The following is a 14534-nucleotide window of genomic DNA, read 5'->3' as shown; positions in this document are numbered from 1 at the left end:
CGCACTCCGAGCAACGATCGATGTCGCATGAAAGTGTTACGCGCGGATCGGCCGGGCTTGGGACTAGAGGGCGACGAAAAGCGCGAGAGAAAGGAAACGGGCGTCGAAACTCGTTCGATCGAGCAGAAAAATTTGGCGAATTTTCAGACTTTCCCCAACGGAAACGATTTCGATCGGTACGATAAATCCCGCGCGTCGACGATACCTTCGATTCGGTTCCATCCGCTTTAAAACGAGTTACGTCGTTGGAGCGTCGCGTCGATCCGATCTCCCCGAGAGACCGCGTTCGCCCAAATTCCCACGCTGGAATTTTCCTAGAGCGCGGAAGCAAAGTGGCCGGTTTCCGAGAGACGCCGCATCGGTTGCGTTTCCTCCCATTTAATTTGAAATTTGGAACGTCGCAGTTTCCAGCGTAGCCCGCGGTATTCGCAAAGTTCCAGAAATATTTTCATCGATCCGCGAGAGTAACGTTCTCGAGCGAGATTCCCCGAGCTTTTAAACAATTTCCGTGGCACCTTCCAGACGGGAGAGAAACGGCCGATCGGACAATTTTGTCTGCCCGCGATGCTCTCCGGTAACGATAAATCGAGTCTCCTGTGTGTGGTACTGCGTTCGACCGCTCGTTAAAAGTAGGAACAGGTGGCCGAGAGCCAGCCGAGCCAGCCGAGCCAGCCGAGCCAGCCGAGCCGACCTCGCTCCCGACCGATTCCCTTCGGAGATCGGGACGCCGTCGCGGCTCGATCGTCGTTCAGTCCCTATTTCGATCCGTTCGATCCGTTCGATCCGTTCGATCCGTCGAAATCGTTCGCTCCCGGCAAAACGAGTCGTCGATTCGTTCGGCGACCGAGTCCGCCGTTCGCTTCCTTTTGGTATCCGGATTTGCTGGCCGAGTTCTTTCTCCGGGCGCCGAGTGCGCGCGATAAGGACAGATTAGCCTCGAAACGTCGAGGTCCGTCGAGCCGCCCGGTCTCCGAACAATGCGACGCGAAAGTACGGGACGACGGTCTCGTAAATTACCCGGAATGCAAATTTCGCGCGACGCCGCGGAAAGAACCGAGGCGCGTTCTCCCAAAGGTTATCTTCTCCCGTAGATACCTTCGAAAGTGAAGAAAAATTGCGAGGATTCCGCGGGAACTCGTACTTTCGATAAAAAGACGAAATTGAAAAAAAGGCTTCCTTTCTCTCGGAGTTTCGCTCCGTCGACGATTTATCGTCAGGATCTCGCGATTACGAGAACCGAGAATTCCTCCAGGCTCGGCACGCCGGCATTTCGTTGCATGACAATGTACGATGCATATGCGCATAGTTTATGAATTTATAGAAGAATTACACGCACGAACCCGCGCGTCTCCGCGCATCCTCCGTGTATCCGCGTAATTTGCATTACATACCGAATCCCGGCGAGCCGAAAGCTGCTCTCGTCGACTCTGAACGCGTCCGCGTTCGACGGAACCCGTTCGAGGTAGTCGATCGGGCCGAATTTTAAACGTTTAAACGAGGAAACGCGCGTTTGTTCGACCGCGGTTGCAAACGCGTTCCGAAATGCGCGCGTATCCGTTGAGTCGAGACGCGGGCGTAACAGAGGAAGAACGATAAAGAACGAACGATCCGGCGAGATCCCGGCGAGAGCTCCCACAGGGTCTGGAACAACCGAGCGCTCGCTCGCGCGTACAGGAGAGGCGGGATCGATCGAAGACGATCCGAATAAATTGGTTGGACGCGAGAAAAGATGCGGAGGGTAGAGAGCGAGATCGCCCCCCGCGGGGGCAGGAATCGATCGTCGAACGGGCTCGGGGCGCGGAGTTTTATTAAGCCCGCGGCGGCGACGACGACGACGCAAGTTCGGCGACGAGAGCCCGCGTAACGAGCCGATTGTTCGCCTTATCTCTTTCGTCGACCGGATTAATCCGTGCTTCCCAATCGGGTCTGTCGCCGGGGGTGGGAGATCGATTACAGGACTCCCGGGGATCGGGCACGGACGCCGTCCCGGCCGCCCCAGCGTCCCCTCGGTCTCCTTGTCCGAGCGTGAAATTCTTTTTCTCGTCGTCGTGTCCGAACGGTTCATCGATCGCGTTCATCCGGCGAGACCGTCGCGAAAGCACCTGCCGTCGTACGCTGCGCGTTGTACGCGCGATCTCCGCCCGATCGAGTATTATTTTATCGCGCGACTCTCTCTCTCGAATCGGTTTCGAGGGTGGCTTCGTCGTCGTCGACGGTCTTTTCTTTTCACCGCGGCAATTCGATCCGCGTACGAACGCGAAATCGACGAAATTCTATCGGGGGCGTTCTTAGCGTGTACTTTTGCCTCCGGCCAATAATTTGCATATCCCGGCACGAGACGCGGAGCATAAATCGGATCGCGGACGATCGATGACGAGCGCTCGCGCACGATACGCCTCGGAAATCGGCGGTCGTCGAAAGCGAATTTAATTCGAGCGAATCGAATCGAGTTTCCTCGACCGTGGAAGGATTTCGAAACACGGATCGCGACCGCGAAAATTTCGCGACAACCGAACGGACGACAAGATTCGCTTCGGAGAGACGATCCGGGTGAATCGGGCGGACGTCGGCGGTTTCTTCTCGAGCTCGCAACGATGTTCGCGCGAACCGATTCGTCTGCTCGAACAATTTTCCAAGCGATTCGAGGCAAGTCGAGCGTACGGACGATAAAAAAGTTGAAACTCCAAGTTCGCGGGTTTTTCCAGGGCCGATTAAGCGGTGACCCGGTCACTCGCGAGTGCGATGCAAATTGCGCGATCTTATCGGCTGTGTTTCCGCAGGAAAAAAGGAGAGGGTGAGCGGGAGAGAGAGAGAGAGAGAGAGAGCGCCCATGCTGCATGCCCACGCGCACGCGAGACACACGAAACACGCACCGGCACAGGTTATCTCGAATCTCTGTTCGAACAGTTTTCACTTGTATGCATCCGCATTTGTTTTCTATCCGTTTCTCTTCCGCGTCACCTTCCGTTCACGATTCTCTCGTTTGATTCGTCTCTCTTCGTTCCTCCTTTTCGTTTTCGTTCTTTTCGTTCGAAACGCGCGACGATTTCCATCCATGGCGCCCTACGTCGAAGCGACGACGCCCGAGCAACGTCCGTGAAAACGGGAGCTGCGAGTTCTCGCGTTTCCGCGACTCGAAAACGACGCTCGATCGTTCGCCTTTGCGACGATCGAAATAGCCGAAGAAGTCGCGTTAACTCGGCATTTCGGTAAAACGATCTAACGGTTCGATTCGATTCGATTCGATTCGATCCGGTCGTAACCGTTCAACGGCTCCCGGTTCGATGGCGCGACGGCGCTCGGGTGCTCGCGACGGCGATACCCAAAGTCCGAGGCGATCGAAGAAATTGGAAAAGCGTTCGGAGCGGCTATCGGTGACACAGGCTCCGATCGCGCGGAGCGGCGCCCTGGATGGAAGGTTCCGGCGAACGTTGGTCGCGGACCGGTCGCCGGGCAGCTTCCGGCCTGATGGAAAGTCTGCGAATTGTTCTCAGGGGTGGGTGTCTACATTTCGAGGGTGGAGGAGGGTTCGGTGGCCGAGCGGGCTGGACTCAGGCCAGGAGACACCATCTTGGAGGTGAACGGAACACCCTTCCGGTCGGTAACCCACGAAGAGGCCCTCACAGTGAGTTGAAACTTTCATTTTCCGAACACACCGAGACGCGTCGCAGCCCGTGGAGCTCTAAACCGTGGACCGTAAAACCCTGAACCGTAAACCATAAACCGTAAACCGTAAACCGTAAACCATTTCCGCCGTCGCGGCGCGCCTCGCCTCGCCTCGCCGCGCTATTCGTACGCGTACGCGCGTACATCTGGCAGTCGGCCCGCGAAGATCGACGATAGCGCCGAAATTTCGGCACCGGTTCACCCTCTTTCTCGAACGGCCGTCGAGCTTTCGTCGAATCTTTCCCCGTTCCCACGCGGTCCTCCGGTCCATAAAATCGCGGATTTTTCTCGTAAAAATAATCCGTTTCCCCCGCCGGGGCTAATGTTCGTAAAATCTTCGTAGAAACATCGAAGGTTTCCGAGAACAATTTTCCTACGATACCGGCAATTTCGAATAGAATCTCGGTCCTCGGAAATTCCGAGCGCGGATTCGCGGTCGTTCGGATTTTATTTTCGCCGTCTTCGATCGAGGCTCCGGGAAAAGCGGGTTAACGCGTAGCGCGTATTTTCGGAGCTGCGGCGAAAGAAAAAAAACCTGCCGCTTCGAGTCTGTTCGGCAGTTCGCGTCGTTTAAAATCGATTCCCTCGGATGTCGCGTCCCACCCGTTGTCGTGTCCCGCCACCCTTTGATCTCTTTTCGGAATTATTCGGTGGACGGTCCGCGTCGCCCGTCCTTCGGAACACAGTTTCGATCCGTTTCCGCGTCGCTGGGCTATTCCTCGAACGGCGTCGCCCGAGAGGAAAAATTCGCCTCGCGCGTCGCATTCCGCGGGTAAAAACGTTCGCGTCCTAGGAGGAAACGTGGAAAGCTCGACGATGCCGATTCTGCCGGATGTTTCGCGAGAAAAAAATCGACGCGAACATCGCCATAGACGCCGATGCCGATATATCCAGCGCCCGGCGGAGAGAGCAGGGTCCGAGCGGACGCGGACGTCGAGATATTTCGCGCGGTCGAGCGAGAGGAAAAAAAAGTTGGACGGGGAGGCTGGCAGGAGGGAGGAATTGGGCGGGTATCGACTGGCCGGGATGGAAAAGAGGCAGGCGTCGCGACGCTCCGAGCCGCGCGACGCGGCACGAGTAATCTCCGGTGTAAACGCTTCCGATGGGTATCTCTGGATCCGGTGGCTCGTCATACTCTCGTAGCAGCTCGCCAGCTTCTAGACAAAAGCCCGTTCGACAATGGGCCATCGGAGTATCGGGGACTGGCTCGGCGAAGAGAAGAGAAGAGAAGAGAAGAGAAGAAAAGAGAAGAGAGGCACGTAGTCGGGCGAAAACTACCTCGGAACTTGGCATGTTCCGAAGGCTTTTTCATCGGTGGAACCCGCTTCGCCGACGCGCGACGGTTTCAGCGCTTTCAGCGAATCGCAAATATTTTTCGGCACGTTTCCCAGCGTTTCGCTCCTCGAGACGACGCTCGACGACCGCGGCGACGTCTTTGCCTCCTCGCGGAGAAGGTCTTTCTTTCGACCAGGAATTAGAATCGCGATCGCGCGCGGCTCGATTCCAATCTCTCGAACGTTTTTCGAATGCGAGTCGCGATCGTCGGGGACGGAGGTAAACGCGGCGGAGCGTTCTAGAAGCTTTCGCGCGCGTTTCTAAGCTCGTTCGAGAAGCGCGCGTCGATTCTTGATCGGAAGCAGAAAATCGGAGAAACGTCGATAGACTCGTCACGGACGAACCACCGATCGGTACGCGATTCGCCGTGGAGCTTCTCGAAAGTACGATACAACGCCGTACGGACATCCGGCGCGTCGCGAGTCACGAGCCACGAGCCACGAGCCACGAGCCACGAGCCACGAGCCACGAGTCGCGGCGACACGGCACGGAACGGCACCGCGCGCGAGTCCGTGTCTCGTCCGACATCGATCGGGTATAAACGTTTGGACGAACCGGCGGATTAAATTGCACGGCTGTCGTAAAGCTTAACGGTGCCGGCAGCTCGTTATTTCGTAACGGCTGGCAGAGACGCGCTACCGAGAACCCTCTGCGCGAACCGAACGCGCGTACGGATCGCGATATACGTGAGGAGGGGGCGCGCGAAAAGTTCGCCCGATTTATGGCGCGTCGTTCCACACCGAATTCGTTAGCGCGATGGCAAATTTAAAGAACGCGACGGTCCCCGGTACACTTTTTTCATGCATCGTTCGTCGCTATCCGCCGTTCGTTCGAGCCAAGCTACACCGTCTCTTTTACACGAGAAACCGAAACTCCGATTTTTCGTTTCGCTCTATCGAGATTATGGCACGGATTATTCCTCGAACGAATATAACGTTAATTCTTTTAAACGGCCGACCCTTTTTTGGCGCGGTCTTCTCCACCGATCGAAGACGGTCGTTCGTCGCGTCTGAAATTGTATACGCGGTACTGGGATCGCCAACGGTCGGAGCACGATGCGTTCCAACGACACCGGCGATGGTATATCGCGGTATCTTTGATATACAGTTTACGTCACCGTCGGTGCGCGCCGACGTAACCGGCGGAAACGTGATCCGATATTTTCGAATCTCGGTCCTAAGTAAACTATAGATTAATTTTTGTCCGAGGCTAAAGTTCCTTTTCCAACGCGCTCTCGTCCGTAAGTTTTTCAAACCGATAAAACCATTCTTTTTCTAGTTTCATTTGGATTTCGAAGCACGCGTCTTCGATTTCGGATCGCTCGTTCGCAACGATATTCCGGGATGTTCCACGCGCCCCTATAATTCCTTGCCGCGGGGGTCGGGAGCAACGATGCCAGCAGCGAAGTCGGAAAGGTTCGGAGAAGACGAGCAAAGTTTTCGCATTCCCTCGCGCACGTCCACGATCGACTCGCCGTTAGCCACCGTCCTCCCAAGGTTCCATTTTTTCCTGCCTCGGGCGTCGCCGTGTTCGCGAGTCGCGTCGCGCCGTCGCGGCGCCAGACGTCGCGTCTCGTCTCGTCCTGTCCCGGCTTCTCTGCTTCCCGGTTTCCCGGTTTCCCGGTTTCCCGGTTTCCCTCGTTATTTATTTTTCTCCGGATCCACGCGGCGCGCGAAACCACCGCGGAATCCGATTCGGAGCTCGAGACCTCGAACTTCTTTCGCCGTTCCGGTCGTTTCGAACGAGTCGAAATCGGAAACGGGGCGCGGACGAATACGGGCTCGTTTTCGAGATCGAAATATCTCCGCCGTCGTAGTCCACGATCGATTTTCCTCGGAAACATCTTCCCACGATACTTCGAACCTCGGATACTCGGATACTCGGATACTCGGATACTCGGACCCAGGCACCGGGGTACGACTCGAAATATCTTGGTTCAAAATTTCAGCGCAATTTTACGGCGGCCCGTTGCCGCGAGCGTTGTCTTTCATCGTCGATATCTCGTAAACGGAGTTACGACACTCGCGAGTCACGAAACGGAAAAGAAATTCTTCGTTGGATTTGCAATTGGGTGAAGAGGAAAAGATTCTTCGGACAGCCTGTGCCATTGTCGCCATTCGCCGCAGTCTCTCGTTCTCGAGTAGCAACCCTTCCGATCGTCGGTGGCTGGTCTCCGGCCGACGATCGACATTCGCGAAAAACTCCCGAGCGGAAGAAACGCGTTGCTGCGTTTTATTATCTACGTTGTTTAGGGCGTGCTTAACCTAGAAACGGCGAAACGGGGAAACGGCCGCCGCCTGTAAGCACGTAACGGTTACGATCGCGGCACGAAACGTCCCCGGTGCCATGGCATCGACGTCGATCCTTCCTCGCGTCGAGCCATTCGGCAACGTGACTCTCGGCGTCCGATGCAACGACAGGCTCGAAGCGACGCGGTCGAGGAAAATCGGGCTCGCGATCGGAAACATCGAAACGGTGGTAGAAACATTCCTCGCGTTACCTCCTTCGGCGTCCCTCGACCACTCGCTCTCGCGACGATGCCAGCGATGGAAAATGATCGATAACTCGATATTTTATTTTTTATAACACCGGGACGAGACAGCAAATATTTCAGCTCGTTCGGCGGGTTCTTACGAACCACGGAAACGTTTTGCTTCCGACGTTAAATCCGAAAATATAATCGACGTCGGTCGGTGGTCGAGGTGGTCGGTATCGCTCGAAATTACGAAAGCGTCCGTTGACTCTCGAACGTTCGGGAAACGATCGCGACGGCGTCTTCCCCATGGTCGGATATCGCGCGAAATCGGAGCTGTCCTCGGTCTGCTCCGAAAATACGCGGCACGATAGACCAGCCCCGTGGGAGCGGCCTGTGACGTCGCGAACGGAAATAGTCCTGGTCAAGACACGATAACGAGCTTCGACCGAGTTGGCTCGCGGCTTCGCGCGCCCTTCGCCCTCATGAATTATTTATTTAATCGGCCCCCGCCGGAAGACAAACGGCGGACAAGAATTCGCGATTCTCGGTTCTCGGTTCTCGGTTCTCGGTTCTTCGTTCTCAACGGCCTCCACCGCGCCGCCCTCTGCCGTAATTTACGGAGTTGCGCTACACGGGGTAGGTCCGTGGCCTATACCCTGCTAAAGCTGCAACCCCTGTTACGACCTTGAACGCCAACGCGAATGCCACCGATTCCTTCTATCCGCGAAGCGAAGCGCGTCGGAGGGACAAGCAGAAATCCGGGCGCAGCGAACGATTCACTGAAAGGATAAGCATCCGCGGGACTTTTTAATCGTCGCCGAACACGCGAAACGCTGTCCCGTTTGTACGGCCGCAACGGCGAGACGCCGAAACGACCGCGACGATAACGCGGCGCGGGGCCCTGCCCCGGTCGGGCCGGCGTGCCATCGCGGGACGATATTCCGTGGAAACGGATTCCCGAATCTTCCCGTAGTCGAGAAAACCGTTCGCGCGCATCGTCGTCCGTCCTCGTCCTCGTCCTCGTCCTCGACCGCATCCCTACGCCGCGCCGCGCGCACCGCGGATGGAAATCTGTCACGGTTCGCGTTACCGCGCTCGCCCAGAGACTCGAGACTCGAGACTCGAAACCGCGGAACGAACCAGCGTCCCTCAGGCTCCGACGTCCGCGTCCGTAACCGTCCCGCCCTCGACGATCGCTTCCTCCGTTCCAAGTCCGCGGATAATTCCCGTTGATCGGGAACCTTTTAAAAATCCTCCGGAATACGATCGATCACCGTTTTTTCCGGTGCTCGCGCTCTTCGCAGGGTTCGAGCGCGTTCGAATCGATCATTTTTTCGAGGTCGCCGAGCGGTCGGGCTCTCGGGATCCTGGACGCGCCGACGAATTCCCGCGATCTCGTCCGAAACAAATTCCTGGCGCGATCCCGAAGGCGTCTTCCGGTTCGAACGTCGCGTCGATAGCGCCGGCCGAGCGCGTAGTTCGCGCGTAGCTGCGCGAGTATCGCGTCTTTCCCGCGGGATCCGGGATCCGGGATCCGGACCGGGTGCTGGGTCAAGGATAGGCAGGATGCGACGTCACGGGCCGCCATGAGATCGATATCCTAGCTATCGTGACGGCGTGGCAGCGTGTCGGCACGGTGTTGCAGCGTCACCGCGTAACGCGTCGTTCGCTCCTCGTTGATTTTGGGCGTGCCAATTTACGTCGAGCGCGCGCTGCCACCGTTTACGCGTGCTCGCCGAAGCGAGCGATCCGTTCGTTGGCCAGAGAACAGCTGTGTTCCACGATACGCGCGCGTCGATTCGTTCGAGTCGGCGTCGAGATTTTGGCTGATTTCGCGAGAGCGATCACCGTTGTCGGTCGTTGGACGAGACGAGAGGTCGGCCGAACGAAGAAATACGAGCAGCGAAGAAATCGTTCGTTCCCCGTTGACCCGACGCGCGCCGATCGCGCGTCGCGTACGAGCGATCTATCCCGAGGTCGGCCGCGAGAAACGAATCGATAATTTCTTAACCGAACCTTCCGAACCGCGAGCTTCCGGTTGTAAGTTCCACGATTCGATACCTCCTCGGTCGAACCGCCGATTCCGTCCACGAAAGTTCCACCGTTGCTCCGGCTGGTCGAAAGGCGTCGAAGCCGCGCAAAACCGCGGATATTAACCGGTCCACGAACGGCTTGTCCCATATTCGGAAGACGATGCGATCCCGTTAAAACGTTCGCGTCGATCGATTGCACGCGCGCGAATACGCTTTTTCGAGCCCTACCGCGACCATCCCGATTCCAATCGAATTCCAATTTAACCGGCCGACATCGAAATCGCGATCGAAATCGACACACCGGTCGCCGTTCGCGAGCGAGCACGGAGCAGACGGTGTTCATGCCGCTTTCGATCCTCTTGCCAGATGTTGAAGTCCTGTAGGACCCTCAGCATGACCGTTCGGGGCCCAGCGTTGGATCCCCGTTGCAGAGTCGGTCATCCGGTTTGGTCGACTTCCGGTCGTCAGCAATCCTGCAGCTGGATGGACCGTCAAGGTCGTCCCGCGTCGCCGCCGCCGGTCTACCCGAGCAGGGACTCGAGGTATTGCCCGAGGACGAGGAAGGTCGAGCTCTGCATCGAACCCGGCCAATCGCTCGGCTTGATGATCAGAGGCGGTCTCGAGTACGGCCTTGGAATTTACGTCACCGGAGTTGACAAGGACAGCGTGGCGGACCGAGCCGGTCTACTGGTGAGAGTCGTCCGATTCGTCGCTTTGGAATTCGGAATTTGGAATTCGGAATTCGGAATTCGGAATTCGGAATTCGGAATTCGCCGGTGTTCGCGATCGGTCGGATCTCGAGCCGAGAAAAACGAGATCGATTCGTCGACGAACGGTCGAGACGGGAAACACGGAGTTATATTCGTATATTCGTATCCCGCGCGAAATGGCTTCGAGGGTGGGTATCGCGCGTTGCTCGTCGCGCTCGTCGGGACGAATCGATCGGCCTACCGGGATCGACCGGGCGCGCGCCGACTTTGTCTCTGCGAAAGAGAGGGCGATCGAACACCTTCGTTCGGTTTCGTCGTTGGCCGAAATCCGGGGCGAAGCTGTTCGTTCCCGCCTCGTCTAATTACATACTAACTAAATTACATACTAACTCGTTGGAAATCGTCGTCGTTGATCCGCAGGTAGGCGACCAGATCATCGAGGTGAACGGTCAGAGCTTCGAAGAGGCTACTCACGACGAGGCGGTGCAGATCCTGAAAACGAACAAGAGAATGACTCTGTTGATCCGAGACGTGGGCAAAGTGCCCCATTCCTGCACCACCAGTCAACCGATCGTGATGCCAACGTCCAGGTACTCGGACCACGATTCCTTGCTGCTCGAGAGTCCTGGGAACCATCGTCCGCCGAGTCCCTCGTAAGAAACGGTGTTTCTCTCGCCATTCTCCTAAGCGCGAGCGAAACGAAACGAAACGAAACGGAACGGAATCTAGCGAAACGTTCCAATTGCTTTAAAAGCGCAGCGGTCGTATCGTGTGTGCAGCATAGCGAGCGACTGGAGACATCGGGGCGGGGTGCACACGGTGTCGGCTGCGACCGCGGCCATGGTGGAGGAGAAGGCGAGGGTGGTACTCGCGAGGAGCGAGAGGGCGGCGCTCTCGCAGCTTCTAGCCGATTACAGAACTCGCCGTTTGACGATCGAGGAGCTGGTAGCCAGCCTGGCCGACCTCTTGAACACTCACGAGAAGCTGACTTTGCTGACGGAGCTCAGGGAACTCGTCGACAGCAAAGACAGGCCCGCCTTCGACGATCTCGTTTACAGGCCTCGCGTAACCATGGCAAGGGTGGGTACCGCTTCTCGCTGAATTTAACCGACGCGACGCGACGTTCCGAACTTGTGCCCGGCGACCTTCCCTTTCGCCCGCCTACCGGCCGTTGCTCGTCGAACGTCCGATCGAATCGTCGGTGGATGCGCGGTGGTCCACGATAGCGAACCTCTCTTTCGAACCTACATTTTTTAGGCGAATGGATTCGAATTCGCGAGACGAATCATTCGCGTGTCTGTTTCAGAGAAAAGGAGACCGTGCTCACTCCGATCTGATAGTGACGCCCTCCCTTCACGATCTTCCGGTAAGTGCGCCACCGATACCGAACCCAGCGACACACGTACACGCGCGCACACGCGCGCATCCAGCGATACAAATACAGACACGCGCACACGCAGTGATACAAAGACACGTGCACACAAAGATACGAGCGACAGTCGGACAAATCTCACTTGTCAACACGGTATTCTCTCTCACTCACTCACTCTCTCTCTCTCTCTCTCTCTCTCTCTCTCTTTCTTTCTCTCTCTTTCTTTCTCTTATTCATCTATCCATTTCTCGGGACATGTATAGAAACTACTCTGTCTTTGCCTTTCTCACTCACTCTCTTTCTCTCTCTCTCTCTCTCTCTCTCTCTCTCTCTCTCTCTCTCTCTCTCTCTCTCTCTCTGTTCTGCCGTTGTCCATTGTAACTGTTAGATACGTATAACTGTTTCTCTACCTTTCTGTCGCCGGGCGTCGCGAGCAACCGTGCAGAGAGATCCGTCCCGCGCGAGAAATCTCCGAATATCTGTTCGCGGACGGGTACCTCGGTCCTGGTTCCTCGTGGCCAATGGATAAATCTGGTATGCTCGTACCCCTCGCCGAACGTATCCGACTAGAACGCGTAACGATTCCTACGATAGCGACCGAGACAACGTTCGCGAACGTCGATCGGTTCGACGATCGATCGACCGGAGAAGAAACAACGAAACGAACGATACGGGCCGAAGCGACGAGAATAATTGGGAAACGATGCGGAACAACGGAACGACGGAACGGAAGAATGGAAGAACGGAAACGAAATCTCATCGCCGCGTCGATTGGAGAGGTGCGAGGATATACGACGAGGATACGACCGCGATTAAGAACGAAGAGAACCACCTGGAGAACGTCCAAGGGAATCGTCGAATTATCGGACGCGTCTCGCGGCTATTAAGGGGAAACGTCGACCCGGGAGACGAACTTTTGTTTTTGCTTCATTGTTCTCGGCTATCGCGGTGACCCGTGACGCATGACTCGGAAGTTTTCCTGCAACCCCTTCTTCTTCTTCTTCTTCTTCTTCTTCTTCTTCTTCTGTTACTACTACTACCGCTGCTGCTGCTACTACTATTACCGTAGTAGTCTTCTTCTATCTTTTCCGTCTCTCGTAGAAGCATCTCCGTGATTTGTCTTCTACCGCTTCTTTCTCATCCTTTGCTACTTCTTCTTGACCGATCTCTCTCTCTCTCTCTCTCTCTCTCTCTCTCTTTCTCTCTATAACTGTCGCTCTTTCTCTGTCTGTGTTCCACGTATGATTTCGCTTGGTACAAGTACGCTTTCAGGCAGCCGTTGTCGCATCGTGCACAGCCTAGAGCATAGAGTGTAGAGCGTAGAGCGTAGAGCATAGAGCATAGAGCGTAGAGCGTAGAACGTAGTAGAATCTACAGGCTCGGTTGTTCCATTCGAGCAGCGTTTCGATCGGAACTCGCGTAGCGCTTGACTAGCGGCTGATTCGGGATGCTCGAAGCCGGTTCTATCCGCATCCGTGGATACGATCCCGGCTTCGAACATTCGGCGGATACTCTTTGGTTGCCTCGCCGAACGCGACGGGTCGGTTGCTTGCGATTAGGAAGCACGGAATGCCACTGGTAGAGCCGCCTCTCGTTTTACTTTCGCGCCGACTACAGCTGGGGCGTCGGTACGATGATGCGACCTTCTCGAACGAGTTCGCCTGAGCTTTGCTGGATTTCTGTTTCGTTTTATGCGACGGTCGAGCGCGACGATCGTCCTACTTTCGTTCGAATCTCGAAGAAAGAACTCTTCGCGCGGAGGACCTTCGTCTCGGTAAATGGTTTTCGTTTCGCCTAATTCTCGATACGCGTCTCGGTATGATCGCTCGAAACGATCGGTAAAGTAATTTCGAAAATTCTTTCTCCGAGCACTCGATCGCGCACTCGATCGCGCACTCGATCGCAGGATGCCGATAACGAGAGTAGTTCGCCGAAGATCGGCACGATCGCATCTCGCGCCGTCTCGATCCCCGGGGGGACAGAGAAAGTTCCCGACGCGAGCTCGTCGCTCGTTCGTCGAACGGCGGAATCGACGAGAGTCGACGTAAAACCTAAAACGAACTATCGATCGACGAGAATCCTGCCGCGCCGGCCTTGTTCAAAGCTCGGGCAAGCTCAGCGACGGCCGGTTTCGTGGCCAACGAGTCCAAACCGGTTGAAACGAGTAGAAGCGAATAGAAACGAATAGAAACGAATAGAAACGAATAGAAACGAATAGAAACGAATAGAAACGAATAGAAAAACGAGCGCCAGCGTTCGGTCATCGCCGCAGGGAAACGTTCGACGGACGCGGTGGTGGTCCACCGATGCGACGGTTAAAGTTACCGAACGAAACGGTTCCAATCCTTCTCGGACTCGGTCCGCTCTCTTCTTCTTCTTCTTCTTCTTTTTCTTCTTCTTCTTCTTCTTCTTCCTCTTCTTCTTCTTCTTCTTCGACTTTCCTCTACTTATATTTTTTTCTGTTTCGTTCTCGTTGTCGTTGGTGTTATCGTTGTTGTCGGCCGTCTTACCTCGTCTCGTCTCGCCTCGCCTCGTCCGCTCGACGTGCCAAAGAACGCGGCGACAAGATTAGATTCGAGATTCGTTACGATGGTTCTTGCCGCGGTTTCTGTAACGCTTCGGCTACTACGGTTCGTTCTCGGTTTCGCGATCTTCGAACGGAACAGCGTCGCCGGAAGTCGTCGTAAAATAACGATAGATCGAGGAATCGGCAGGAGTCGTACGATCCGTCGTGGATCGGTCCGCGAGATCGGTCTTTAGAGTATCCTTTCCGTCGAAAAATTCCAGAACGCCGTTTCTTTCGGTTGTTTCTTTCGGAGGAAAGGAATCTTACCGTTCGTCGAGCTTTCGAACAAAATATTTCCGAGCAACCGCGAACGAACGCGAGCGGTAGAATTTGTTCGCGAAGCGAGGCGATTCTTCCGTTCTCGCCGATCCAAGAT

At 55.8% G+C, this 14534-nt stretch overlaps 1 protein-coding gene across 11 annotated transcripts in view; it reads left to right on the top strand.

Moving 5' to 3' along the window:
* dysc (whirlin protein dyschronic) overlaps positions 1-14534 on the top strand; it is a 62788-nt gene that overhangs the window by 17976 nt on the left and 30278 nt on the right. For 7 of the 11 annotated variants that reach the window (XM_076518867.1, XM_076518866.1, XM_076518865.1 and 4 more), the window contains 5 exons: positions 3495-3625; positions 9877-10200; positions 10641-10873; positions 11000-11300; positions 11527-11586. In XM_076518867.1, coding sequence (XP_076374982.1) covers positions 3495-3625; positions 9877-10200; positions 10641-10873; positions 11000-11300; positions 11527-11586 — 1049 coding nt within the window. Of the gene's footprint in view, positions 1-3476; positions 3626-9876; positions 10201-10640; positions 10874-10999; positions 11301-11526; positions 11587-14534 lie in introns of all 11 variants that reach the window. The other 4 variants (XM_076518862.1, XM_076518861.1, XM_076518864.1 and 1 more) reach the window with 1 other exon arrangement.

This window comes from Megalopta genalis, chromosome 2, assembly GCF_051020955.1.
Source record: "Megalopta genalis isolate 19385.01 chromosome 2, iyMegGena1_principal, whole genome shotgun sequence".
Classification (NCBI taxonomy): Eukaryota; Metazoa; Arthropoda; class Insecta; order Hymenoptera; family Halictidae; genus Megalopta; species Megalopta genalis.
This window is presented reverse-complemented; position numbering and strand designations above follow the sequence as displayed.